Source organism: Grus americana, chromosome 14, assembly GCF_028858705.1.
Source record: "Grus americana isolate bGruAme1 chromosome 14, bGruAme1.mat, whole genome shotgun sequence".
Lineage (NCBI taxonomy): Eukaryota > Metazoa > Chordata > Aves > Gruiformes > Gruidae > Grus > Grus americana.
In genome coordinates, this window is record NC_072865.1 from 21,003,532 (window position 1) to 21,029,067 (window position 25,536).

The 25,536-nt window shown below is 58.7% G+C and overlaps 4 protein-coding genes and 1 long non-coding RNA gene across 6 annotated transcripts; 2 read left to right on the plus strand and 3 right to left on the minus strand.

Moving 5' to 3' along the window:
• Positions 1-3,925: 3,925 nt before the first annotated feature.
• WDR55 (WD repeat domain 55) lies at positions 3,926-6,203 on the minus strand. The gene is made up of 8 exons (XM_054842173.1): positions 6,152-6,203; positions 5,939-6,081; positions 5,710-5,810; positions 5,544-5,631; positions 5,175-5,354; positions 4,944-5,043; positions 4,674-4,843; positions 3,926-4,518 (listed from the first exon to the last, which is right to left on the minus strand). Exons 1-8 carry the CDS (start codon positions 6,167-6,169, stop codon positions 4,197-4,199), a joined length of 1,122 nt encoding a protein of 373 aa, XP_054698148.1. The 5' UTR covers positions 6,170-6,203; the 3' UTR covers positions 3,926-4,196.
• An 805-nt stretch (positions 6,204-7,008) lies between these two features.
• Positions 7,009-16,081, minus strand: IK (IK cytokine). Its single transcript, XM_054842161.1, has 20 exons — positions 15,993-16,081; positions 15,238-15,304; positions 14,933-15,025; positions 14,391-14,450; positions 13,662-13,829; positions 13,461-13,575; positions 13,161-13,231; positions 13,002-13,048; positions 12,573-12,736; positions 12,345-12,453; positions 11,850-11,889; positions 11,231-11,456; positions 10,850-10,868; positions 10,274-10,352; positions 9,917-9,997; positions 9,321-9,378; positions 8,812-8,900; positions 8,391-8,499; positions 7,694-7,728; positions 7,009-7,258 (listed from the first exon to the last, which is right to left on the minus strand). The coding sequence occupies exons 1-20, from the start codon at positions 16,006-16,008 to the stop codon at positions 7,231-7,233; spliced, it is 1,674 nt and encodes a 557-aa protein (XP_054698136.1). The 5' UTR covers positions 16,009-16,081; the 3' UTR covers positions 7,009-7,230.
• A 101-nt stretch (positions 16,082-16,182) lies between these two features.
• Positions 16,183-17,688, plus strand: NDUFA2 (NADH:ubiquinone oxidoreductase subunit A2). 2 transcript variants are annotated; one of them, XM_054842175.1, is made up of 3 exons: positions 16,183-16,313; positions 16,450-16,556; positions 17,491-17,688. In XM_054842175.1, the coding sequence occupies exons 1-3, from the start codon at positions 16,207-16,209 to the stop codon at positions 17,580-17,582; spliced, it is 306 nt and encodes a 101-aa protein (XP_054698150.1). In that variant the 5' UTR covers positions 16,183-16,206; the 3' UTR covers positions 17,583-17,688. The 2 variants fall into 2 exon arrangements, with proteins under 2 accessions (XP_054698150.1, XP_054698152.1); XM_054842177.1 differs by having other exon boundaries at positions 16,450-16,514.
• Positions 17,613-25,492, minus strand: TMCO6 (transmembrane and coiled-coil domains 6). Its single transcript, XM_054842166.1, has 12 exons — positions 25,380-25,492; positions 24,607-24,731; positions 24,254-24,363; positions 23,929-24,112; positions 22,068-22,172; positions 21,320-21,405; positions 20,649-20,765; positions 19,869-19,980; positions 19,606-19,780; positions 19,366-19,460; positions 18,624-18,791; positions 17,613-18,172 (listed from the first exon to the last, which is right to left on the minus strand). The coding sequence occupies exons 1-12, from the start codon at positions 25,462-25,464 to the stop codon at positions 18,008-18,010; spliced, it is 1,527 nt and encodes a 508-aa protein (XP_054698141.1). The 5' UTR covers positions 25,465-25,492; the 3' UTR covers positions 17,613-18,007.
• LOC129212942 (uncharacterized) lies at positions 20,773-25,111 on the plus strand. The gene is made up of 4 exons (XR_008579322.1): positions 20,773-21,195; positions 22,405-22,741; positions 22,868-23,107; positions 23,738-25,111. It is a non-coding gene; the product is annotated as an uncharacterized LOC129212942 (long non-coding RNA).
• Positions 25,493-25,536: the final 44 nt, after the last annotated feature.

The following is a 25,536-nucleotide window of genomic DNA, read 5'->3' on the forward strand; positions in this document are numbered from 1 at the left end:
CAGCAGCAGGTTGGGCCAGGAGCTGACCTGCCAGTACTGAGCCACCTCCAGAGCCTTGGACATAGACCAGGTTGAGGACATCTGTCTGGAGACAGCTGCCCCTGCTCTGGCAGAGCACTGCAGCCGGGCAGCACAAGCTGGGGACACGACAAGTTCCCTTGGAGATGGTGACACTGCAAGCCTTCTCCTCCACCCCCAGCAAGCAGAGGCAGGTGACAAGCTGGAATCAGACAGAACAAGCACAGGGGCCACCAGAGGTGATAGGGGACAAACCAGTTGCCAGGTAGATCTGTCATAGAATCATAGAATGGTTTGGGTTGGAAGGGACCTTTAAAGGTCATCTAGTCCAACCTCCTCCTGCCATGGGCAGGGACATCTTCAACTAGATCAAGTCCAACCTGACCTTGAATGTTTCCAGGGATAGGGCATCAACCACATCTCTGGGCAACCTGTTCCAGTGTTTCACCAACCTCATCATAACAAATTTCTCCCTTATATCTAGTATGAATCTCCCCTCATTCAGTTTAAAACCGTGACCCCTTGTCCTATCGCTACAGGCCCTACTAAAAAGTTTGTCTTTCTTATGGGCCCCTTTAAGTACTGGAAAGCCACAACAAGTTCTCCCCAGAGCCTTCTCCAGGCTGAACAACCCCAACTCTCTCAGCCTGTCCTCATAGGAGAGGTGTTCCATCCCTTTGATCATTTTTGTGCCTCTACTCTGGACCCACTCCAACAGGTCCATAGAATCACAGAATCATTTTGGTTGGAAAAGACCTTTAAGCTCATCAAGTCCAACTGTTAACCCAGCACTGCCAAGACCACCACTAAACCACGTCCCCAAGCACCACTTCTACACATCTTTTAAATCCCTCCAGGGATGGTGACTGCACCACTGCCCTGGGCAGCCTGGTCCAGTGCTTGACAATCCTTTTGGTGAAGAATTTTTTCCTAATATCCAATCTAAACCTCCCCGGCACAACTTGAGGCCATTTCTTGTCCTGTCACTTGTTACTTGGGAGAAGAGACCAACACCCACCTGGCTACACCCTCCTTTCAGGTAGTTGCAGAGAACGATCAGGTCTCTCCTCAGCCTCCTTTTCTCCAGGCTAAACAGCCCCAGTTCCCTCAGCCGCTCCCATCAGACTTGTGCTCCAGACCCTTCACTGGACACTCCAGCACCTCAATGTCCTTCTTGTAGTGAGGGGCCCAAAACTGAACACAGAACTTGAGGAGTGGCCTCACCAGTGCCCAGTACAGGGGGACAGTCACTGTCTGGTCCTGCTGGCCACGCTAGTTCTGATACAAGCCAGGATGCTGTTGGCCTTCTTGGCCACCTAGGCACACTGCTGGCTCATATTCAGGCAGCTGTTGACCAACACCCCCAGGTCCATTTCCACCAGGCAGCTTTCCAGTTGCTCTGCCCCAAGCCTGTAGCATTGCCTGGGGTTGTTGCGACTGAAGCACAGGACCCATTGCAGGACTTTGTTGAACCTCATACAGTTGGTCTCGGCCCATCGATCCAGCCTGTCCAGATCCTTCTGCAGAGCCTTCTTGCCCTCAGGCAGATTGACACTCCCACCCAACTTGGTGTCATCTGCAAACTTACTGAGGGTGCACTCGATCCCCTTGTCCAGATCATTGATAAAGATATTAAAGAGAACTTGTCTTTCTTGTACTGGGGACACCTAAGCTGGATGCAGTACTCCAGGTGGGGTCTCACCAGAGCACAGTAGAGGGGAAGAATGACTTCCCTCGACCTGCTGGCCACACTGCTGGTGATGCAGCCCAGGACACAGTTGGCTTTCTGGGCTGCGAGTGCACATTGCTGGGTCATGTCCCATTTGTCACCCACCAGTACCCCCAAGTCCCTCTCTGCAGGGCTGCTCTCATTCCCTTCATCCCCCAGCCTGTATTGATCCCAGGGGTTGCCCCAACCAGATGCAAGACCTTGCACTTGGCCTTGTTGAACTTCATGAACTTCACATGGGCCCATTTCTTAAGCTTGTCCAGGTCCCTCTGAATAGCATCCCCTCCCTCAGGCATGTCAACTGCACCACTCAGCCTGATGTCATCTGTAAATGTGCTGAGGGTGCACTTGATCCCACTGTCTGTGTTGCTGATGAAGATATTAAACAGTACTGGTCTCCATACGGACCCCACTCATCACTGATCTCCATCTGGACATTGAGCCGTTGACCACTACCCTCTGGATATGACCATCCACCCAATTCCTTAGCCACTGAACAGGCCATCCATCAAATGTTGTCAAAGGGCTTACAGATGTCCAGATAGATGACATCTGTAGCTCTTCCGTTGTCCACTGATGTAGTCACTCTATCATAGAAGACCACTAGGTTGGTCAGGCAGATGGTCCCACCAGGCTAAATGGTGTCCCAGCCTGGATGCTGGTGTGAACTGGAGACCTTCCTTGTGCTTCCCAGGACTGAGCTGCAGAGACAGCCTGAGGGCAGTGCTGTGGGCCCTGAAGGGGACACCGATGGGGACAGAGGGTGCAGGACCTGTTCACGCCACCCTTGAGCAAGTGTTTACTGATGCACTGGTCTGTGCTGATGGCATGGGCCCCTTCCTCCACGTTGGCCCTGGTCACCTCACCCAGGGTGCTGATGGAGTTGGTGCTGCTGATCCTCTGAGCCAGGAACATGATGGCAGTCTGGGCAAGGGCAGCATGTGGGACCCTGAGCCGCATCTCCCGTGCCACCTGGGAGATGGGGACATGTACCAGCTTGGGGCGCCCTGAAGGCCACGCATTGGGTTTTGGGCACTCAGTGCACATAGGTGATGCCAAGTTTCAGTGGCCTTTTGCCCTGCATGCATGTCATTGCCACCAAGGAGGACACGGTCAGGGGTCATCTGGTCAGAGGCGGCCATGCCTCCAGCCAGGACCTCAACAGGACATGTGGGGCATGAGATGGCACAGGACGCTGCAGCCCCACACACCCTTCTCCTGGTCCATGCTACCCGTTGACCACCAGTGAGATATGTGGGCCACCCCCTGCCACGCCCTAACCCATGGCCTCCCAGGGTCCCTGCCTCCTGGTGGCACCGGGACAGGTCAGACTTGGTGTTGAAGAGCTGCTGGATGCTCTCAGCTGCTCGCACCAGCACTGTGCTCTCCTCCAAGGTGGTCAACCACCAGCCCCACTGCCCAGCGGGGACCAGCTGGCACCCACCGCCCTGCCCAGGGCCCAGCCACCCTGCAGCCCAGGGACGTGCCCTGCCACCGGGCTCCTCCATCACACCACCTACAAGCGGCGGTGCCCGGGCACAGGGTGCTCTCCCCAGGGCCACCCCTGTGCCCCCCACCCCAGCACCCTGCAGGCAGGTGTCCCACACGCACGCGGTGCCGGCGAAGTCGGGGTGAGCCAAACCATCGGTGCAGGGTGCTAGGAACTGAAAGGCACTGGGTTTATTTGTAACAGAGCTGATCTGTAAATTAACTAACAAAGGCTAATTGACACACCGCCTCGGACAGCGGTGCAGGCAGGAGGGGGGCAGACAGGCCCTCAGGAAAGGGACGGACCCCAGGACCCCATGTCACCCCTTGCCCCCCCCGCCCATCCCAGAACCCCCAAACACAGCAGCAAACCCCAGCCCCACCCTCACCCCACCCTCCCAGGGACCCCCAGCCATGTCCCCCCATCTCTGGGCCTCCCCCCACCCCGGGACCCCCCCATCTCAGAGCCACCGCTTCCCCGTCCCCCAGGGATCCTCAGTCATGACCCCCCCAACCCCTCCCCCCGGCACCCTCAGCCACATCCCCCCATCCCTGGACCCCCCCCATCCCAGGGACCCTCAGTCACGACACCCCCACTCCCCCTCCCCAAGGCCCCCCCCTCCCCCAAGACCCACACACCGCCCCCAGCCCCGTCCCCATGTCGGGGCCACCTCCGGGCTCCTCCCTCCCGGGCCTCCGACGCCCCATAAGCGGTGCCCGCCCCGGGACACCACCACCAACCCCCCGCCCCGACACCCTCTGTCCCTTTAAGACCTCGCCGACAGCCCAGCCTGAGTGGCAGCCCTGAGAACCAATCAGAATGCCGGCTCCCGATCTGCCGACGGTGGCTGCAGCACCCGCCCAAGCGGGCATGACTCCGCCCTAGGGGCGTGACCGCCCAGAGCCACACCCCGATGTGCCCACCCCCGGGGCGTGGCCTGCCAGAGCCCCGCCCCGCCCCTCAGTCGCTGCCGTCGCTGTCGCTCCCCCCCGCCGCCTCCGGAGCAGCCTCGGCCCCGTCCCGCAGGTCGGCGAAGAAATCCTCCCCGCTGCCCGCCGCCTTGCTGCTGAGGGCCCGCAGCGGCCCGCCCTTCTTCTTCTTCTTCCGGTAGTCGTCCACCACCAGCCCCGCCAGGGCGGAGACATCCCAGAACTTCACCTTCTGGTCGTGGGCGCAGCTGGCCAGGAGCTGCCCGCCCGGGGCCACTGCCAGCTGCTCGATGGGCTCCCCCAGGTGCTGCCCAACACAGCCCAGCACCCGGTTCGGCAGGATGTTCACCGCCCTGGGGACGGGCCCCGGTGAGCACCGTGCAGGGAGCAGCGCCCCTGTCCCCCACCCGCCCGCCCCAGCGCTGGTTTGGCGCGTCCTGCCTTCCCCTGCTCCTAACCAAGGCTGATCATGTCCCTCACCCTCCCCATCCCACCCCATCCCCCTGACCTGATCACTCCGTCCAGGGACCCCACGCATACGATGCTGTCTGTGATGGGGACCATGCAGTCAACGGACTCGGCCCTCAGAGCGAAGCGGTCGCTGGCGGCCCCGAAGCCGTCCCAGTTGAAGAGGTAGATGGTGCCTTCGCTGGAGCCACATGCCACCTTCTTCCCCCTCTAGGTAACATGGAGGACAGTAAGGCAGAGGCTGAACAAGAAGCCTGGGGTGCGGAGACGGATCCGCAGGGTCCTGCTCCAGGCAGGGCCAGGCGCCAACCTTCAGCAGCGCGACAGACGTCAAGTCCCCGTTCTGCGGCTCCGAGAGCAGCTCAAAGCGCCGCCTCTTCACGTTGAAGACGCCCAGGGTGCCATCACCACTGCAGGAGACGGCAGGGGCCTGTCATGACCATGGGACGTGGCACAGGGCGCTTCCCCCAGCCCTAAAGGGAGGCCCTGCAGGGGTGCGGGGGGGGGGGGCCTGACCCTGGTGCCATGGAGCCCCTGGTACCTGGCAGTCAGGAGGATCTTCCCATTACCATCCACAGCCATCGCACTGATGTACTCCTCCTGCTGATGGGCCTCCAAGACGGCGTCCCCCTTGCGCAGGTCCCACACCTTCAGCACCCCGCCGTCATCGCCCGTGGCAAAGACGTGGTTATCGATGGGCAGCACGCAGTTGAGGGCCGAGCTGCAGAGACCCCAGCCCCACCACACCGGCACAGTCACGGCTCACACCGCAGGCAAACGGCACCCAGAGCATCGGGGACGATGCTCAGCCTCTGCCTGTCCGGCCCAGGGCTGCATGGCTTTGGAGGGGAGGGAAGGGGACGCTGCCCCCGCGGTTGCTGCCTGGGACAAGCCGCCTGATCAGACCTACCCGTGGGCCTTGGGGAAGCGTGTTTCCAGCCGTCCCTCCTCCACTGTCAGGATGTGGACGGACTTGTCCTTGGACACGGTGAAGAGCTCTGGAGAGCCGCATCAGTGCCCCCAGCCCTGGCGTCCCCTGCCGTGCCCCGGTGCCACCCCACATCCCCCGCACTCACTCTGCCCGTCCTGGGAGAAGGCCACGTCCCGGCACGACTTGAGGTGATGCCCCGAAGACCAGAGCTGCCGGTTCTCGCCCTCGGTGCAGGAGTACGAGTACCTGCCAGCACCGGGTCGGGCTCACCGGGGCCCGTGGGAGGACGGGGAGGCCCGACGGCCGGCGCCCAGCGGTTCCTACCCCCGGGTCCCCGGCCCACGCCCCGGCGGAGCCCCCACAGCCCCACTCACAGGTAGACGTCGCCGTCCACGTCCCCCGCCGCCAGCAAGGGCCGGGCCGGGTGCAAGGCGATGGCGTTGGCTGTCGCCTCGAAGCAGATGTCCTCGGGGGTGTCCCGCAGCCGCGGCTCCCTCCCCGCTGGCTCCGAGCAGCCCTGGGGGAGAGCGGGGCGGTGGGGCCGGGGCCGGCGGGGCCGGGGCCGCGCTGCCCCCACGCGTGCTCACCTCCCCCGGCGCCGCCATGCCGGCTCCGCGCCGGGCGCAGGCGCTGTGCTCGTTTGCATAGCACCGCCCCCTCATTTGCATAGGCACGCCCCGCTGGTGGAGCGCGGCAGGAACGTCACGCGTGGATCGGCTGTAGCTCAGCGCTTACGTCGGTGCCTTTGCAAGGCCGTTGTGACGCACCACGCGAGTGGTTCAGTCCCGCGGGTACCTGTGCTGTATTTTGCCACGGCTTGCCCCGGCCTTCTCCCAGCTGCCTCGGTTTTTCCTGCTTTTTAGCCGTTCAGCAGTGGGAGCCCCCACGGGCTCCCTAACTTTCACAGCATCACTCCAGCCTCTTTCAAGGGCTGGGGCTGGCAGGGCACCCCGAGGCCGGCCCAGGGCCCCGGCCCAGCCAGTGGCCACCAGCCACATCCTCGTCCTTGCCCAGAGGAGCTATTCCAGCTCCCCACTGGCCCTGCACTGCCGTGACAAGCTTTGCCCAGTGCTGGCCCCATCACATCCACCCTGCCGCTGGTCGGGGGTGATGGCCGCTCCCATGCCACACGCAGCCCCACGCAGGCAGCCGTCACAGCAGCTTGCACAAGGGAAGGGTCCGAGTCCTCAGCTTCAGGCCACTTCCTCTTGCCGTACCCCACCTGAGGGTCCCATTTCTTCCCCGCACATGGAGGCACAAGTTGCTCAGCTGGGATTATTTCCCCCAAATCGGCTTATTTGCTCATTTTATCTGGGGCTTGACAGGGGCTACCTGCCCCCCACCCCAAAAGGCCCCCAAAATAAGCACCCTTAGCTAGGGCTCGCCCCACGCAGGAGGCCCCAGCCCACGCACCTTCTCCCTGCCCACACAAACAGACCTTCATGCAAAAGTTCTGAAGTTTTATTACAACTACAACATTTACACATCACGAGCTATACAGCAAACACTGGAGGGGAGAGCCTCAGCGCAGCCCCGAAGCGCGTGGCGCGGGACACACGTGCCACCCAGCCTAGAGGAGAAAGTGGACGGCATGGGGGGCAAAGAGAGCACCCCAGCATGCAGCAGGACAGGGTTCCAAGAGCTGGAGGAGGAGATACTGGAGGCATCAGTACTTGGGACGTTTCACCTCAACCCTGGAAGAGACAGAGGGGCAGGACTGAGGTGAGGATGCAGGGCAGACAGCTCCACTGCCCTCCCCTCCAGGCCGCAGCACTGAGGTCCACAATTTCAACCCACAGAACATTGCAGGGAGCCCAACAGCTCCTTGGGGCACCCAGCTAGATGGGGCAGAACTGCCTGGCCAAGGAGGAGCCCCCCAACACGGCCCTGGGGTCTGCTCAGCACCCACCCACTGCTCAGGGGAGAGGTGCCCTGTGGGCTCTGCTGAGCTGAGCAGGGCAGGAGCACCCTGACCGGGGCCAAATGTTCTGCGCTCTCTTTCCAGCCCCACTGCCAGGAGCCAGCAGGGAGGTCTCTGCCCCCTGCAGCCCCTGGGAGAGGTGGCAGGGGACAGCCAGGCCCCAGACCTGCCCTGCGGCCAAGCCAAGAGCAGAGACAGCTTTACTAACCCATCAGCCTCCAACTTCTTCCTCTTCTCGATGATCTGGAAAGAAAGCACAAAGTCCTGTTACGCTCAGGGTAGGTGGCTGCCCACAACTGCAGCAGAAGTGTTGTAGGGTGCCAAGATACACCCGGGCAGAGTTATAGCCCGGTCAGAGCAAGCCAAGGTGAGCTAAAGTTGTCCACAAGCCGCCTGAGGTCTGGAAGACTTGGCCTGTTCCCCCTTTGCTCCATTTTGGCCACCAAAGACCATCTGTTCTCACCTTCCCCTAGCCCATCCGATACCGTTGGGGTGCTCACGGGCAGCTCACCCTGCCAGGACAAGCCCCAGCTCTGCTGGTTAGAAAACAGGGAGCTGCTAACCGTGCCTTGTCCCCTCCACATCCCTTTGGATAGCTCCGAGCTGCCAGTTTGGACACGTTCATCTGCTGCAGAGTGCGGAGCAAAGAGCCCCCATCGGGACTGCTCCCAGGGAAACAGCTCCAAATGCAGCTCCAGAGGCCTCTGCAGTCCTGAACCCCCAAATATTTGGCTGATGTTCTCGCAAGGAGCTTCTGCAGAGCCAGCCAAGCTGCACACACACACACTGGCAGTGCCCAGTAGTCGGGCTGGACCAAAAGCCGTGACTAGGACGGCAAGGGCAGGACTGGGCTGCGCTGGCAGCTCGTGGCCCAAGCAAACAATACTCCAGCTCCGGTCACCCACCGCACTGATCTTCTTCCACTGCCGGTCCAGCTCCGCCTTGTCATTCGTCTCCTTGAAGCGACGGGTTTTGCGTCCCTCAGACATCTTGATCCCGTACTGGAAGGCCGCCCTGGGGAAGGAGCGAGACACAGCTCAGCACTCGCAGGGGATCCACGAGCTGGGGGAACAGACACATCTGCCCCAGCCACAAGCCCGTACTCCAGAGCTGCCTTGGGCCCCTGAAAGCAGTGGCTGGGCAGGAGTCCTCAAGAGTGATACTAAGAGCAAAGACAAGCCACCAGGCCCAGGATCCACAGCTCCTCCTCGGGTCCTCATCAGGGAACCCCCTTCTCGCTTTAAGCTCCCCCAGGACCCAGGTTTGGCCCACATGGCCACCCCCACCCAGAACCCTTGCTCAGCCCTTCCCAAGGGCTGTACTTACTTGGGCAGAGCCTCTTTGTTGTTCATGTATTCGCTGTACTCCTCCTGGGTGTCGAAGTCCCAGCGGCCCAGAGGTCCTTTCTTGTTACCCTGCAGTGAAAGGACGACTCAGAGCAGCTCCTTAGTTGATGCAGCCCTGTGCGCTTAGGCAAGATCTCAATCTCCCAATCTGCCATCAGCCCCAGTTCAACGGGTTTGTGCACCCAGTCTGACCCTGGCTCTGAGATCCCCTCCCCGAGAAGCCCCAGGCAGGGGACTCCGTGGAAGAGGGAGTTGCGACAGACCAGCACACCTCCCCAACACTTCTCGGTCAAGCGCCAGTCTCGCACAGGGTTTGCTCCCTGGGACAGCAGATCCTGCCCAGACCCTGGCATGCGGCAGATCAGTAAACCCCAAAACACATTCAACACCCAGCCCCACTGCGCAACCCCGCTTCTCTCCAGTGGGATCCTCCCAGCCTGCACCGATACCTAGTTCACTGGCTGGTCCTAAAAGCTGATGATGGCATACCTGATCCATTTTGCTGTAGTCCACCTCTTCATCGCTGTCCACGGCCATATCATCCATTCTGTAACGAAAAGAAAAGAAAGAGAAGGGTTCGGAGCGGGTCTGGAAAGGGTTCGGACCTCGGAGCCAGGCTGGTGGGAGCAATCTCTCGCACACAGTTCCTGGACCAGAAAGAAGTTCCTCCAACTGCAAGCCTTGCAGGTGAGCTGTACCACAAGGCATCCAAGATTGCAAATGCTCCTAAGATGACTCTGCCGGCTGAAAGCTGCTCCTCTTCTGCTGAGGAACTGCTTTGCGGCCAGGGCTCAACAAGCACATGAATTACCAAGGAACCCAGCAGACTCCCAGCCACCTCGGCCCTTCCCCAGCACTGAGGGACAGCAGACTCCAAGTCTGAGCAGAGACCAGCTAAGAAAAGGCCAGGTCTGCTAGAACCAAGGACTTGGGGAGCATTTTAACAGTAGGCTGCAACCTCTGACAAAGCCAGGCCTGCTCCTCCCAACGAGCAGTGGGGCTGACATTCAAGTTCTTGCTGCCAGAGAGTGGCAGCCCCTTGGCACACCCCGCTCCCAACCCGCAGCTTCTTGCTGCTTCCTTACGTAGCAGGGTAGCACTCGGCGTAGCTGTTCGACATGCCGAAAAAGTCCCCCAGCTGCTTCTTGTCTTCTGGCTTCTTCAACGTGACAACAGTCAAGGAAAGCACCACCATGTAGCCTTACAGTTAAGGGCTGAGCACAGCCGGCCAAAGAGCCACCTCCTGCCCTAACACTACTGAATTAGAGGCTGCAGAGCTTATGTCTGAATACGGGCAGCATTGGGGGGCATTTCTCTGCTACAGGAGGAAGAGCCCTCGTAAGTGAGGAAGGACAGGCACACAGCTGTACTCAGGCAAGGCCTGCCTGCAAGGGAAGCCCAGCCCTGCAGTTGGCCAGGCTGGCACAAACAGTAAAGGATATGACTCTGCTCCTTCCCAGCCAGCAGCTCCAGCAAACTTCTCGTTGATGGACTTGATGAGCTCCTTGGCTGAGCCGGGTCCTGGGGTAGAGAGAGCAGCAGGCTGAGGTTTTTTGGCAGGAACAGCTCACCACAATACACATGGGGCTGGGCAGAGCCCCCTTCTGCACAATTTCATTGGGACGGGGCAAGAGGCAGAAGGATGGGCTGCATGAGGTAGAAGAGGAGCCAGGAGAACACCAAGGAGCAGCACACCAGTTCGAGCACAGCCAGGGGCGAGCTGATCCCAGTAGACCCTGAATCCTCCTCAGCTTACAGCCAACATAAGGCTGTTTGAGCTGCTCTGCTGCCAGGGAAGGATCTGCATGCACACTCAACCCAGGCTGGCATGCAGCAGCCTGGAGGCACAAGACTTTTCACCCTGAAACCTCACAGCAGGCCATTCCCTCCATCGGCAGCCTCTGGGAAACCAGGGAGCTCACACAGGCCGGTAAGCCAAGCAGTCCTGAAATCTGCAGCCCCATATGGCCTCGCTCAAATGTTCAGCCTCATTCAAACATCCACGCTGCCTGACTCACCTTTGTCGATGTCTGTGGGCTGCAAAGAAGAGGGAGAGATACCATGTCACTTGGGAGGGCTGAAAGCAGGCAAGTGACAGCGCTGCAGGACTTGCAGCTCCACTTTAAGACTCTTTGTGGCAAGCATGTGGAGCTGAGCCATAAAATCTACTGGCTTGTGCTTGTCCTGCCTCATTTGCTGAGGGAGAGGACAAGCACGCAGCCCACCCACCAGCCCCTGGCTGGAGAGACAGCGCTCAGCAAGAGCTGAACACTGGCACGTGTGGGAGCATGACCAGAGACACCCAAAGCCACCAGGGTGACCCCTCCAACCCCACAGCTGCACTCCCCAAAGGGCAGGGATCAGGTGGGAGAGTCCACACTTCACGAGGAGAGGCTCACCTCATCATCAGCCTTGGGCTTCTCAAAATAGCTGTGCCTCTTCTTTTCCTCCTCCCGTTCCCGGTCACGCTCCCTGTCCCTCTCACGCTCCCGGTCCCGGTCCCGTTCTCGGTCCCGGTCACGCTCCCTCTCACGGTCACGCTCCCTCTCACGGTACCTCTCCCGCTCCTTCTCCCGTGGCGTCTTCGCAGTGGAGGGCACATAATCCCCAATGTCTTCAAAGATGCTAGAAGTGGAAAAGAGCCTGCAGTTATGGGTGCTGCAAGAGAAGAGGCCACAACTACCTCCCTTTGAACTGCAACCTAATAAAGGAGCATGCAGCACCAACACTGAGAGCTAAGGATGCCCACTAGAACTTGCTTCTCCATCTGTCAGGGGTATTGCTGCATTTCTGCTCTCTTCTGCTGCCTGGACCTGCTTTTTGTGGTCCAGGACAACAGAGAGCCTCAAGCCTGAAATCAAAAACAGAGCTTGCCTCCAACCTCCTATGAACTGCAGGTCCAAGGAGACAGCTCACTCCAGAAGCACTAAACCCAGCCCTCTCCAAACGTGGGCCAAAAAGACATCCCTTAAGGCAGAGAGCTGTGAGCCCACAGCCCGTGGGCAGGGAGGCACTTACTTCATATCAGCTTCAGGGGGCTTCTTCTCATCCAGCTTCCCTGCAAGGACACAACAGCAGTAAGAGGCACATCATCCACTCCGCCACCTGCACTGTTTCCCTGTCCCCAAACTGGTTTCCAAGCCCCAAGAGCGGCACACCCGGAGGGTGTCCTGACTTCCCCTTCCGTTAGCACATCATATCTAGCCCCCTCAGGAAGCTAATTTGCCCCTCCCAACAGGGCAAACTTCCCCAGGGAAGCGGGCCTTAGCTAGGAAGAGCAGAGCAGCATGAGGTACCCTTGCAGCTGTGATTCCTCAGCAGCCAGTCCCCTGCAGCCCTGATGCAGAACACCCTGCCTTTCCCATAGCGCCCCAAGCGCTGCGTCCTCAATCGCTGTCCTGTAAGCCCACTGCCTCATGGCGCAGGGGAATATGGCAAACCAAAACACATCTCCTCCTCTCAGGACATGCTTCCAGCATTAAGTCCTACTACTCAGTTCCCTTCAGCTCCTACCTTTGTCTTTCTTCTTGAGCTTCTTGTTGCGGGTCCCTTGCCTGAGATAGGAGAGGATCTGCGTCAGTTTGCTGATGACAATGTCGTTGGTGGTCAGCGTGGTCTGTGCCTGAAAGAGAAATCGCCAAGGAAGCGTCCGACTCCCTTGATAAGGAACCCCTCCTGGCAAGACCTGCTCTGGCTGATTCAGACCAATGTGGTCAAACAGCCTGGACACCAGCTGGGTACCTCCATGGTGGGGCAGTCAGCCTTGCTCCGGATCAGCGTGGTTGGGATATCAGTGTCAGCATACTCGTCGTCCAGATCTACCACGTAGGCCATCCTCCCCGGCAGGAACAGCTCATTCCGCTCATAGGACTTGTTCTTGAACAGAATGCGGTAGACGTTGCGACCTGGAGGGGAAGGAAACGTGTGGGAGAGCTGCTCTTACGAGAGCAATGGACAAGCCCACAGTGAAGCATATTTAGTTTATCAGAAACATCAGAATCACCTCCTAAGAGACATACTTCCTCCAGCCCTCAAATTCAGGACACCTATACCTCAGACTCTTCCCCTTCAATGACTAAAGGTTTTCATTCCTCCATTCACCCTCCAGGATTTCTCCCACCTTCATGGCACCACACAAGGTGGGGAACAGCCACATCCACACAGTCTTACCCAGCCGGGTCTTAAATTCAATTTTATTCTCAGGATCTTCATCTTTCCTGAACAGAAACAGAAAAGAAACAGAAGTATTATGCTAAGCATATGCCTCCTCTGCATCCTCCTCTCTGGGAGGCAGCTGCACTCAGGAGTGCAAAATCCTCAACCACTCACTTAGTTTCTTTCTGGGGCTTCTCCATCATTTCCTCCTCTTCCTTCTCCTTGCTGGCAATCTCAGCCCGTACCTGGCCAGAGAGTAAATCCATGCGTTACAGACCAAGCCACGCCACTGCTGCCCATCAGAACCAGTAAGCCCACTTCCACCAGCTTCCCAACCCTTCATAAGTCTTTCAGAAATCCACACTGACAAGACTGAAGCACCCGTAAATGGCAACTACCACCCTCTGCCCACTCTCTCTGCCTGCAGGAGCGGGCAGGGTAGAAGAGGAGCAGCAAGGTGGTATCTGTGCTCACCTTCTGCAACAGCGCAAAATCCAGACCCTTCACCAAGTGAGTGTGCTCCATGTCACCACCCAAGAACTTGGACTCCTGGATCAACTGTCTCCTCTTCTCCGCAGCAGATTTATCCCTGTGCAAAAAAAACCCCGGAGCCAGTTAGGAGACAGCCCCTCTGGAGCAGCCCGGCAAGACAAGGCCATGTGCAGGCTCACGTACGCCTCTGCCGTTGGCCCCACAGCTCTGTAGTTGGCAGTTGTGCTGATCAGCTCTGTTTCTTCGTAGTCCTTGTTCACACCATCTCTCCTCTCCTTGGCTCGATCTCTGTACTTCTCAGCCAACTCCCTCTCGCGTTCTATCTCCTGTTGGCGCAGCTTTGCGTAATAGCTGGGGGTGGAAAAACAGCTCAATGTTAGAGTCACATGTTCACACCTTTGATGTACCAGACAGGTAACAGTCCCCAAGGCCTCACACATGCCCATTCTGCTCCCAACTCCTTCCCCAAAAAAACGTACTAAAGCACCATGGGACACAACATGCCTGGAGGACACCAAACAAGATGAAACTGCTGCATCAAGGCTCTTCCAAGAGAAGCTCAGTCTTCCCTTCCAAAGGGAAAAGGTCAAGCGCAGTCCTACTGCCCAGATGTGCCGCAACAGACAGTCCCCAGTGCAGACGTCCCACTGCTGCCCTGCTCTGCCAGACACCCTCCTGCTTCTTCTCGAGGTGAAGCTTCACCCCCATCCTGCTGCTGCCCTCCCACATCAGTTCCCACAAGCAGTGACAGTCACTCAGCCTGAGCTCTTCTCACTCTGCTTGGCTCCAAAGCCCCAAAACAATCCAAACCACTCAGGGTCCTCTTGGGTAGCCCAAGAGCTCAGAAGCTGGTTCCATGCACAGGTCACGATGTACAAAGACAAGTCCTGATGCATTGCCTTCCCCATTTACCTTTTCTTCTTCCTTCTGCGAGCAGCTGGATCTTCATCTTCGTTGTACTCCCGGGGCATCCTGGAAAAGGGCGAGAAACCACACGTACAGTCTACAGAGCCGCACAAACGGGCAGCGAGACAGAACAGTCCCTCAGACACAACAGGGCACCGAGATAGATGCTCAAAGATGGGAACAACACCGTCCCATTTCTCCCTAAGTCCACTCTGTCAGCAGGGAGAAGAGGGAAAAGCACTGATTTTCACAGAACAAAACCTAAATCTATCTCCTGCACAAAGCATCTTAACAGCCATACGGGACTTTGCTATTTAAAACTGTCCTGATCCACCTGTTTCTCCACACACACGTACAGCTTGAGTGGACTCGAACACAAAGCAAGGCTGAGGTCTGTTCCTCAGTCCCTGTCTGCACACTCATTAGCAAAAGCCCCTTGAAATACTCCACCGCAGAACGCAAGGGGACAGAGTCAGGCAGGAACAGGGCCCCAGAAGGAAGGCAGCCGTGCTTTGTCCCACAGTCCCGTGAAATGAGGTCCTACTCACTCATGGTGGCGAGATTTGGATGGTGGCGCAGATGTTGGCGCAGCCCGCGGGGTCATAAGAAGCTTTCTGAAGTCTTCATTGGTCAGCTTGGACCTGCAAGGAAGAGGGAAAACAGAAACCGTCGTCTTCCAATAAGCTTTGGCAGCAGAGCATGTCCTGTGTGATGGCGTCGGACACGGGGTCCCCATGGAGGGAGCCCAAAGGCTGCATTGCACCGGTCACTCCCATCCTTAAGATGGAGGGATTGGCCTTGGGTCCCAGAGTCCTGTCCCAGTCCTGTCCCAGTGCCCCGGCACTGTACTCACTGGTGGAAGGAGTGTGAGTCGTCCACATCGTGGCCATCAGGGGCCAGAGGGTTGGAGAACGGCTCGTCTGGGGAACAGGAGGAAAGAGCGCTCAGAGTCTGCCTACATGGATGGCTTCAACCCCCACAATCCTCCCACCACACCGCTCCTCCACCAAGCCCAGGCTGCCGACACCCCGGGCTGGCCTCACCAGGGCACGAGGGATGTAGGGGTCCCAGGGTCACTACCCACCACGAGCCCTTGCCGCCCCCCAACACAAGTGATGCTGCGCCCTCCCGGTGGGTGTCCTAGTGTCTCCCTGGGGGCAGCCAGGACTGCCCTTGCACCCCCTCCATCCCCAGAAATGCCCTACTGCCCCATCCCCAGCGAACCCGGGGGTAAATCCCCCACGCAGAGTTTTACCCCCAAACACGCCCCGGGTTTGTCCCCACACCCCCCCCAGCATCTCCTCACCCCCCGGCTGCCCCGGAGCCCCATGCCAGGAGGTGCTCCCCAACTTCCAAGGCTGTCACCTTCCCCGAACAAGGACTGTTCATCCCAACAGGCTGGGGGTGCCGTGACCCCCGGGGGTCCCCCCACTCCCCCGCCGCAGCCCGGTGCCAAAAACACAGGATGGGCCTACACCCCCCCCCGCCGCCACCGGGCCGCTCCCTCGGTCCCCAAGTGCCGCGGCACCCCCGCCCGCGGGTCGGCTGCCCCAGCCCCCGGGGTGCCCCGGAGCCCCCCAGAGTCCCGTGTCCCGCCGCCCCACTCACTGTCGCGCTCCGGCATCTCGCCCCGCTCCGCAGCCCCGCTCCGCAGCCGCTCCTCTGCTCCCCTTCCCAGCACCCCCCGCGGCCGCCCGGCCGGCCCGCCCGCCCCCCGTTCGCATTGGTCGACCGCTGGCCCATGGGCGCAGCGATTGGTCAGAGCTGTGATTGGCGGGTGTCGAAGCCACGCCTCCATGTTGTTGTCAGGAGCAGAGAGAAGATGGCGGCAGCGGCGGCGGTGAGGGGCATCGGGGGCGGGCTGGGCCGTAGCCTGCGGGAGCTCCGCATCCACCTGTGCCAGCGCTCCGCGGGCAGCCGCGGCGTCAGGTGAGCTGGGGCTGGGAGCCGTAGGGCAGGGGGGCCGCCCCGCGGACCCTCGCAGCGAACGGCCTGCCCGGCCTCCCCGTGCTCGGTCCCAGCGGGCTCAGCCACGGGGGTCCGCCGTTCCTCTTCCCGTCTGCAGAGACTTCATCGAGCAGCACTACGTGACCCTGAAGAAGGCAAACCCCGATTTCCCCATCCTGATCCGTGAGTGCTCCGGTGTTCAGCCCACGCTCTGGGCTCGGTACGGTAAGTGGGGGGGGTGCCCGCAGGGGAGCACCCCCTGAGGAGAGCTGGGTGCGAGCGGCAGGGCCGCGGTCTGCAGCAAACGGGGGGTTCGGCGATTGCATTAAGGGACGCCGATGGTGGGAGAGCAGCTGTCCGGGAGGCAAGGTGGGTCTTCACTTCAGAGAAGCGTGTTACTGCTGTGACCTGGGGGGGGGGGGGGGGTCGGGCAGAGAAGGGACCCGGGGCTCAGAAGGTGCTTTGCCAGCTTGTGGCCGTGATCTCCCACCTCTGTAGGATTCCTACACAGAAAAATGTCTCTGTTTTTTCTTTCACCGCATTCTCAGTGAAATGCCAAGGAGGGAGCAGAAAAGTTCCTATGCAAAGGCTTTGCTTTCTTCCTAAAGCCATCTGGGCTCAACAAAAATAATTTAGAAACTTTATTTCAAAGAGGTGCAATGACTCTTTAAGCACAAGTTTCCCAGTGTGAGCACACGGGCCAATAGAGCCTGCTGGTATAGTGCCTGTCTCTTGTCTGTGCGTGGCTTGCAGGGAAATAGTCCCCCATGCAGGGGCTGCTGTAGGAACAGCAAGTTTTTCAGCACTATTTTACTGCAGTGTTGGTGAGCACCTTGATGCAAGCAGGCCGAAAGCCACCAGGTTGCTTTGAAATGCGGTGCTGGTGGCTGCTGTGCAGCAGAAGTTAACAGAAAGAGGCAAGGAAAGGTGTTGGGCTGCATTGGTTTCTTTCTAGGGGAAAGGCTGAGAATAAAGAGCAGGTGGAAATGATAACTCAGGCACAGACTGGGGAGAGGTGGGTGTGAAAGTGTGGTGATGGGAGTCCAGGCTGTGGGGCCAGTGGCGCTTGGGAAACCTAAAGCAGGGTTTTGGGCTGCCCTTTGCACCAGAAGAGGACCAAGGAACCCACGCCCTCTCTCACCCTCTGTCTTTTCTGCAGAGTTTGGCAAGGAGAAGAGCGTGCCACTGAACAACCTTACTGTGGATGAAGTGGCCAAGGCGTTGGAGAACGTTGTGAAAAGCAAAGTGTGAAGACGGACAGTAAATATGCACATGCTGAAGACTTGACTGATGATCTTTAATGCAAAACGTGTATCTTTAACTTATCAATCGCATAAATGCAATATGCTTACCCTGAGCTTCATGAGTCGGGTTTAAAGCCAAAAAGAGATGTTGGAGGGATTCAGCAGGTTTATATGCTGCCTCCCCGGCATCGAGAGCCCATCTGCCCAGGCTGCAGCTCAGCTCTGCCCCTGTGCCAAGCTCTGGGGAGGGCATGGGGTTGCCACGTGGTGACAAGGACAGAAACAGCTGTATCTTGTGAGGACCAGCGTCCCCGTGCAGCCAGCACTGGTGCTTGCAGCTGGCGGTTAGACCCATAACCAGCCCTTGGGGAAGCAGGGCACAGGGTGAACTAATGGTTTACTCCTCCTCGGAGGGAAGGGAGGCAGCGCAGTCTAGGGGAAGGCAGACAAGGTGGGGTGGCAGGGACTGAAGGTGGAGGCTCCCAGGGGCTGCACGACCATGTCCAGCAGTGCTCGTGCTCTCTCCTGGAGTTGTGGGGTGCTCTGGTGCTGCTCAAGGGCCTGGTGCCCGCCTTGCCTGATGAAGTCAGCAGCAGCCTGTGTGAGAGGAGAGGGGTGAGAGCTGGCTGGCTGTTACAGGTGATCCTGTCTGCCTGGAGACACTACTGCACAGGCCGGGGAATGGGCTTGAGGGCATTCCCCAGAGCCTCCCCAGGCACTCAGGCCCAAGCCAGGTAAATCCAGCCATGCTGATCGCTAGCTGGGAGTGCGCAGAGCTTGAAGTAAGTGCAACTGAATCGAAATAATCCCCCCATAATAACTGCAAAGGGAACAAACAACCTGCCCAAGATCCAGTAATTTTCAATGAAAAGGAACTCCCCAGAGACACCAGAAGGGCTGCTGCTCTCAGCATCAGACATGTCTGGGTGCTGAGGAGTGAAGGGCTAGCATGCCAATGACTGAAGGCAGTATTACTTAAATAATAACAATAATCCTTGGCTTTTGTGATCTCGTGCTTGATTCTGGGGCAGGCCCCCCCTGCTCTTACCTCTGGGCAGTGCAGGAAGAGGAGATGCAGCAGCTCGAGGCACTGCCCCACCACCTCAGGGTCAGGCAGCGTGAGGGTGGGCAGCAGCAGGGGCAGGGCAGCCTGCTGGTGCAGCTGCTGGCAGTAGGCTGGCCCCTTCTCTGCAATATTGCACAGAACTGTCAGGACCTGGATGGAGAAGCCGTGAGAGCGAGTGAGCAACGTACACTTCATTAGTGGGCAGATTCCTGATGGGCTTAGGGCTCCAAAGAACTCCCCGTGTCCTCCCTGGAGGTCCTGCCAGGTGCTTCCCAAAGCGATGTGCCCACCAACCAGCTGGATGTTGGGTGCTCTTTAAAAGCCTCTTCCATCCCCACCCCACAGCGCTGTTCATCCCTCTGCCAAGCAGATGCAGCCATACCACCCACCCCTTGGCAGTGCATCACCCCAAGACCCCCTAAAGCTTTAGGGTCTTCCAAAAGAAGGTGGCAGCAACCTCCCCGGGGCCCGCTCCAGGTGCTGGCCCAAGTTAACATCTGCCTTGGGACCCCTCTTCTGCTGGGACAAGAGTCTGTCAAGAGTAAATACAGATGTAGTGACTTCAGGGGAGGCAGGTGGTGACTCTACCACAACATGAGACCTTCTGCCAAGCTGTTGCTACCACCTCAAGCCAACCTTCAGCTTGAGCATCATGCATGTGGTATTCACGTTCCTAAAAGTGCAGCGCTTCCCCTGAGACCTGGGGTGGGAGGAGAGGTCTTACCAACACACTGGCCATCTGGGAACATGGCAGGAGCTGCAGCAGGGCTGGGAGCAAGTCCAGGGAGAGGAGAGCAGAGCAGAAGAAGGGCTCATCCGCTAGTGTGGGCAGAGAAGGAACGTGTCAATAAAATTGAGGTTTCTGAGGGAGGTCTCTGTAAACAAGATGCTATGAGTCTGCCAGCAATCAAGGCAGGTCTGGGCAGCAGTTCCGGCTCTGCTGACAGCCCTGCGGGATGCTCACCTGTGAGGTTGTTCAGCAGCCACAGACACTCCTGTACGATGAACGGGTGCTGCTGGAAGAAGCACTGCAGGATGAGGAAGAGGGTGATGAGCAGGCGCTCGTCCTGGATCTGGACTTCGTAGCTCGTCTCCTCCGTGAGCAGGTTGCTGAGACACCGCAGCACTGGGCAGACAAGCTGTGACAGTGGGAAACACAAAGCCCTTCAGCCGGATCGCATCCCCACGGCAATGCCAAAAACGGCGAGCACCCTGCCTGCGTCTTACCAGCTCCAGGCCCTCAGGAGCCTCTTGGGGGATTTCAGAAGCCAGGTCGAGCAAGAGCGAGGTGAGGGCAGGCAAGGCCCCCAGCGACAGCAACACCGTGTTGGCTGTATGGCTGCAAAAGGAAGGGACAGCACGGTTGTTCTCAGCACTCAGAGAGGGAAAACTGCTGCAGCCCTTGCCAAACAATGGGGGCTGCAAATTTGGAGCGCTCTCCCGAACCACCACAGGGCTTGTTTCATGTTTGAATAGCAGTTTGTTTCTGAGCTTATGAGAAAGTTTAAAAGCCTGCAGAAAACAGATCCACTGGAATTATCTGTGCGGGTCTGTAAACAACAGCCCCGATCCTTCGAGTAGCCACACGTTCCTTTCTGCTGAAGGAGATGGCACTGGAGCAGCCATGCTGATGCAGGCAGAGATTGCTGGCAGCAGCCAGCCCGGCCAGGGTCAGCCCCTGAAGCTTGAGGATTCAGGGAGCTTCCTTTGGGGAGTGCTGGGGACAACTCCAGACATGGGGAGGTGATGGGGGGTGGTTTCAGAGGACCAGGAACAGCCTCCTCAGGTTTATCACCTGTTATCACCCTGTAAAGGAACTCGTGATCCTGCAAAGAGCATGTGTGTGCTCAGATACGAGCGCGGGAATGCCCAGGATGGCAGGGAAATTGGTTTCCCAAGGGAAAGGGGCAAGGGGAGGCAATCCAGATCCCCTCGCAGGACCCCGAGCCTTCGTCCCTCTCTGGCTGCCCCCAGGGAACTCAAAATGAGGAGAAAAAGCGTGTTTACCTACAAACGATGTAGTGGAGACACCATGCAAACTCCACGGCTGCTCCTATCCCAGCCTTGAGGCCAGAGCAAGCCAGTCGAAGCATGTGCTGGGGGAGCACGGAGTCCAGAACCAAGCTGGGGTCAGAACGGCAGAGTTAACAGAGGCACAGGACAGAGCACCAGCAGGACAGACAACTGACAGGGAGATGCTAGCCCTGGCTCTCCCCCGTACTGGGGGCCACGTGCTCCAAAAACACACCTGGAGGAGCCTCTTACCTAAGGGCTGCAGCACCTTAGGCACCACTAAGGCCCAGCACAAGCTCTCCCTGTCTGTGGCAGGGCCTGGGGACACTCGGGGCACCTTGGCTGGGGTCACATTTTTGGCATTGTGGGCTGTCAAGCTGATCTTTTGCTTTGCAGAAGGAACACAGCCAGAATTTCCCTGCAAGCCTACCCTGCTCAACAATGTCCTTTACCGAAATACCAGAGCTGTCTGCTCAGATGAGGCTGAGGGAAAAGAGTTGAGACCCGCGCCCTGATCTGCAACAAAACCTCCATAGTTCTGGTAGGATTCTGCTCTGAACTATTAATATCACTGGGATGGGAAAGGCGTCATTGTCCCTGGCATGCAAATACCACACCGGGCCCCAGGGCTCATCCTGATTCAGGGTTAAGGGGCTCGGACTTACGGTATGATCTCTGCGGGGGCTTCCTTGGCCTGGAGGAGTTGCGAGAGGACGTAGCCCAGACCTTCCAGCACAGCCTCGTGCGGGGACTGCAATCAAACGGAACAAAGCTAATTCTGCATGACAGAGCCAGGGGGATCCCAGGGTGCCAGCTGCTGCGCTGGTGGGAGGGCGATACCTCCTTGTAACGCCAAACCAAGCAGCTGAGCTGTTCGGTCTCTCCATGCCTGGGGAAGAGGGGGCACAGCAGGGGACCAGGAGTGATAGAGCAAGCTGTGGCCACACCAAAGCTCAGCTGTCCCCCTTCCCCGGGCTCAGGTGGGCTGCAGCTGTAGGGATCCAGGAGCCCAAACACAGCAGCAGAGCTGCTTTGGGCGTTCAGATCTGCACGTGACAGCCCTGCTCACTGCGTTGGCCTCGTTTGCTTGCTGGACCCAAGCCTTACAGAGGGGAGAAGCCTGCAGCTCCCCGTGTTACAGACTGTTTATCGGTAAACCACAGTTATGGATGTGAAAGATTCAGCTGGAGAAGAGCACAAAGAGGTGATCTGAGCCCTGAAAATGGAGTGCAGGAGAGTCTATGAGAGACCCTCTGCAAGGGAACAGCCCTCTGCAGAGGGGTCTCTGCCCGTGGCCACAGCTGGAAGGAGGGCTGGTAACTTGGTACTGCCAGCCAGTGTCTGAGGGGCATAAGAAAAGGTGTCTTTCTGGGGTGGGGCAGGGGAAGGGTGCAGCTAGGCTGCTTCACCCACCTGGATGCAGGATGCCAGCACTGGAATGATGCCCTGAGGCAGAAGCTGCTTCCTCACAGCTTCACTTTCCACTACCAGGTTCCCCAGCGTGTACAAACACAGCTCCTGAAACACGCCCGAGAGAGCACAGGTCACCTCCTCCGCACTCCCCGGTGGGACCCTGGCCACCCAGCAAGGCCTCTAGGTCGCTGCACCCCAGGACTAGGGCACACACATCCCCTGAGTGGGGCAGAAGCTATCTTCAGAGGGGTAAACATGGATGGATACTGCTGGGCTCTCCAGCTACCCTGTTCCCAGTTGTATCGGCTTCAGTTTATCCTTTTTCTATCTGGCTCAGGTTGGGATCCGATCACGTCTACTTTGGAGGTTTTTCAGGGTTCTAATTATTGTGATGACATTTCCCTGAGACCTCTCTAATTCCACAGTATTCTGGAGACTGCCTATGTGCTGTATTAAAATGTGATCATCACCTTGGGGCTGCTCCCCATCCTGTCCCTTAGCTCTGATCCCATCTGCCTCCCAAAGGAGCGCTGTGCAAGGTGCACTGCTCCGCAGCTGGCAAAACACACGGCTGTCCCAGAGCTCCTTCACCCGGATCAAACTGCACAGCTTGGAGCCACAGGGCCTTAGCTCATCCCCCTGACCTGGACAAACGCCTGCCTCATTGTGTGAAGGTAAGCTGACAAAGTAGCTGTTGCTGCATCCCAGCCTGCAGCTGCTCATTTATTTCATTTTTCCAAGATCTTTTAAAACACTTAAACTGACCTGCATCTACTATTTCTGCTTCACACACCCCACAGACACCAAGGTGCCTCCTGTCCAGGCCCGGCCTGCGTCAAAAGGCCAGACCACACGTCTGATAATGGAGTCAGCTGCTGCAGCCTGCAGTCCTGCTTCTCCAAACAGGGCTTGGGGCTGAAGAGGAGGAACCCGTTGCAAGTAGGGCAAACCACTGCGTCCTGGGCTGCAGCAGGAGGATTTGTCTGGCCCGGATGAGGCTTAGGGGCATTTACGAGCAGCCTGCAACTACCTGGAAGGAGGTACAAACACGATGGAACCAAACTCCTCTTGGTGTTGGGACACGGCACAGTGAAGGGGGTCTCCATATTGCCAAGACTTGGCCAAACAAAGCCATGCTGACCTGGGCTAGCATCGGGGACAGTCCTGCTCCAAGGGGAAGGCTGGACTAGAGACTTCCAGAGAGTCCCTTCCCACCAGCCACGTGAGCCATGTTAGGCTAAGGCTGGCCAAAATTGGTCAATGTCCAACCGCTACCAAAGGACTATCAGGTGCCAGAGCCATGGCAAACAGAGTCACAGATTGGTAGGGGTTGGAAGGGACGTCTGGAGATCATCTAGTCCAACCCCCCTGCTAAAGCAGGATCACCCAGAGCAGGTTGCACAGGATTGCATTCAGGTGGGTTTGGAATCTGTCCAGAGAAGGAGACTCCACAGCCTCTCTGGGCAGCCTGTTCCAGTGCTCGGTCACCCTCAGAGGGAAGAAGTTTTTTCCTCATGTTGAGATGGAACTTCCTGTGTTCCAGTTTGTGCCCCTTGCCCCTTGACCTGTCACTGGGCACCACTGAACAGAACCAAGCCCCTTCCTCTTGACACCCACCCTTTAGATATTTATAAGCATTGATGAGATCCTCTCTGTCTTCTCTTCTCCAGGCTAAACAGACCCAGCTCTCTCAGCCTTTCCTCATATGAGAGATGCTCCAGTCCCCTCGTCATCCTCGCAGCCCTCTGCTGGACTCTCTCCGGTAGTTCCCTGTCCTTGAACTGGAGAGCCCAGAACTGGACACAATATTCCAGATGTGGCCTCACCAGGGCAGTGTGAGAAACACAAGCACAGATCTTACCGTGAACTCAACACTGTGTCCCGAGAGGTAGGTGAGGAGATAGGGGGTCACTGGCAGACAAGCCTCAGCCACAGCAGGGTCACTGGAGTGGGAGAGCTCATGGAGACAGCGGGCTGCCTCCATCTGCAAGTCAGCCAGGTTGCTGGTGAAGAGCCCGATGAGTGTCCGGACGCTGCCGTCCAGTCTGGTGGAAACCAGAGGGTGCTGTCACCTCCTGCCTTCCCACCCTCGGCCACACACCAGCCCACCCACACAACGGCTGGGACAAAGGGCCGCTCTGGACGTGCCCTCGATAACAGCCATGCAGTGCCAAACTTGGGCTGACCTGACAAACTTCTGCTGAGTCTCCTTGTTCTGCAGAGCCCAGTGGAGGTGGCTGAGCGATCTCTTCCTGTCCTCTGAACCCCTCTGCACGCCTCTGAGCAGCTCAAGAACCTATATGAAAATTAAAAGATGGGTGAATTTCAAGCAGACTCGGAGTTAAGATTTCATCCCGTTAATCCTGAAGGCAAAGAAACCCAGGGCGCAAAGACGGTCACAGAGAACCTTGCTGTTTCTCACCATATCTGGCAGTGACTCAGAAAACACTCACAAACCCACCTCCGCTCAGGCTCCCCCGCACGCTGGGGACCCCCCCGTCACCATGGAGAACGTCATGCTTTTCGTCATGCTTTTCACCTCATCCTCCGAGAGAGGGTCCAGCACGATCTCTGCTCCATCCTGTCCACCCTCCTCCACTGCGGTGTCCTCCCGCAGAAGCCGCTTGCTGACCAGCTGCTCCTGCCGCCGGGCTTTCCTGAGAGCTGTGATCGAATTGGGCCTGTCACCACCTGCCTAGGTCAAGACGCTTTTCCATCCCACCAAAGAGCCTTACTCCTTTTAACAGGGAGAAGCTGCCGGTTCCTCCTTGTGTGAGACAGGGAGGGACGCGCAAGGCAGCGACTGCGTTTAGACCTTGCACGCTGCGGGGTCGGGCACTCATCAATGTGTGAAGCCACAGCTGGGCAAACCGGCATCAAAGCAGGACAGAGGCGTGAGGACCAGAGCGGCCGCCCCGGCAGGGACCCAAGGCTGGTTTTACATAGGCAGGACCTTGGAAAACCCAAACTGCAGGGAGGTGGTGGAGGAAATGGGGCATCCAGGGCAGAAACCCCACGTGGATTAATAAAAATAGGCTGTAAAATGCTTCCCCGAGTGGGCAGGGAGCCCAAAGACCCCAACCATCCTGTGCCCCCAGGGATGCGCGGCCGGTCAGGGCGGGGGGCCGGGGCTCTGTTGGGGCCCCGCGGTGGGGCAGAGCTGGCGGCCGTGGGGGGTCCCACCAGCGGCCCCGCCACCCGGAGCGGGGGCGGCACAACCCGGCCCGGCCCCGAGACCTCGGCCCAGGGCCCGGCCCCGTCCTGCCGCGCTGCCCGCTCTGCTCCCCGCCAGGCCCCGGCCCCGCCGCGGACCTGCCTCTCGCTCCCGCCGCCGGGCCCGCAGCTCCTCCGCGCTGCAGCCGCTGGGCCCGGGCCTGTGCCGCCGCCGGCCCCACATGGCGCGGGGGGAGGAGGAGGCCGGGGGAGGGGGGCGGGCGGGCAGGCGGCAGGGCCGGGCCCGGGGCGGGGC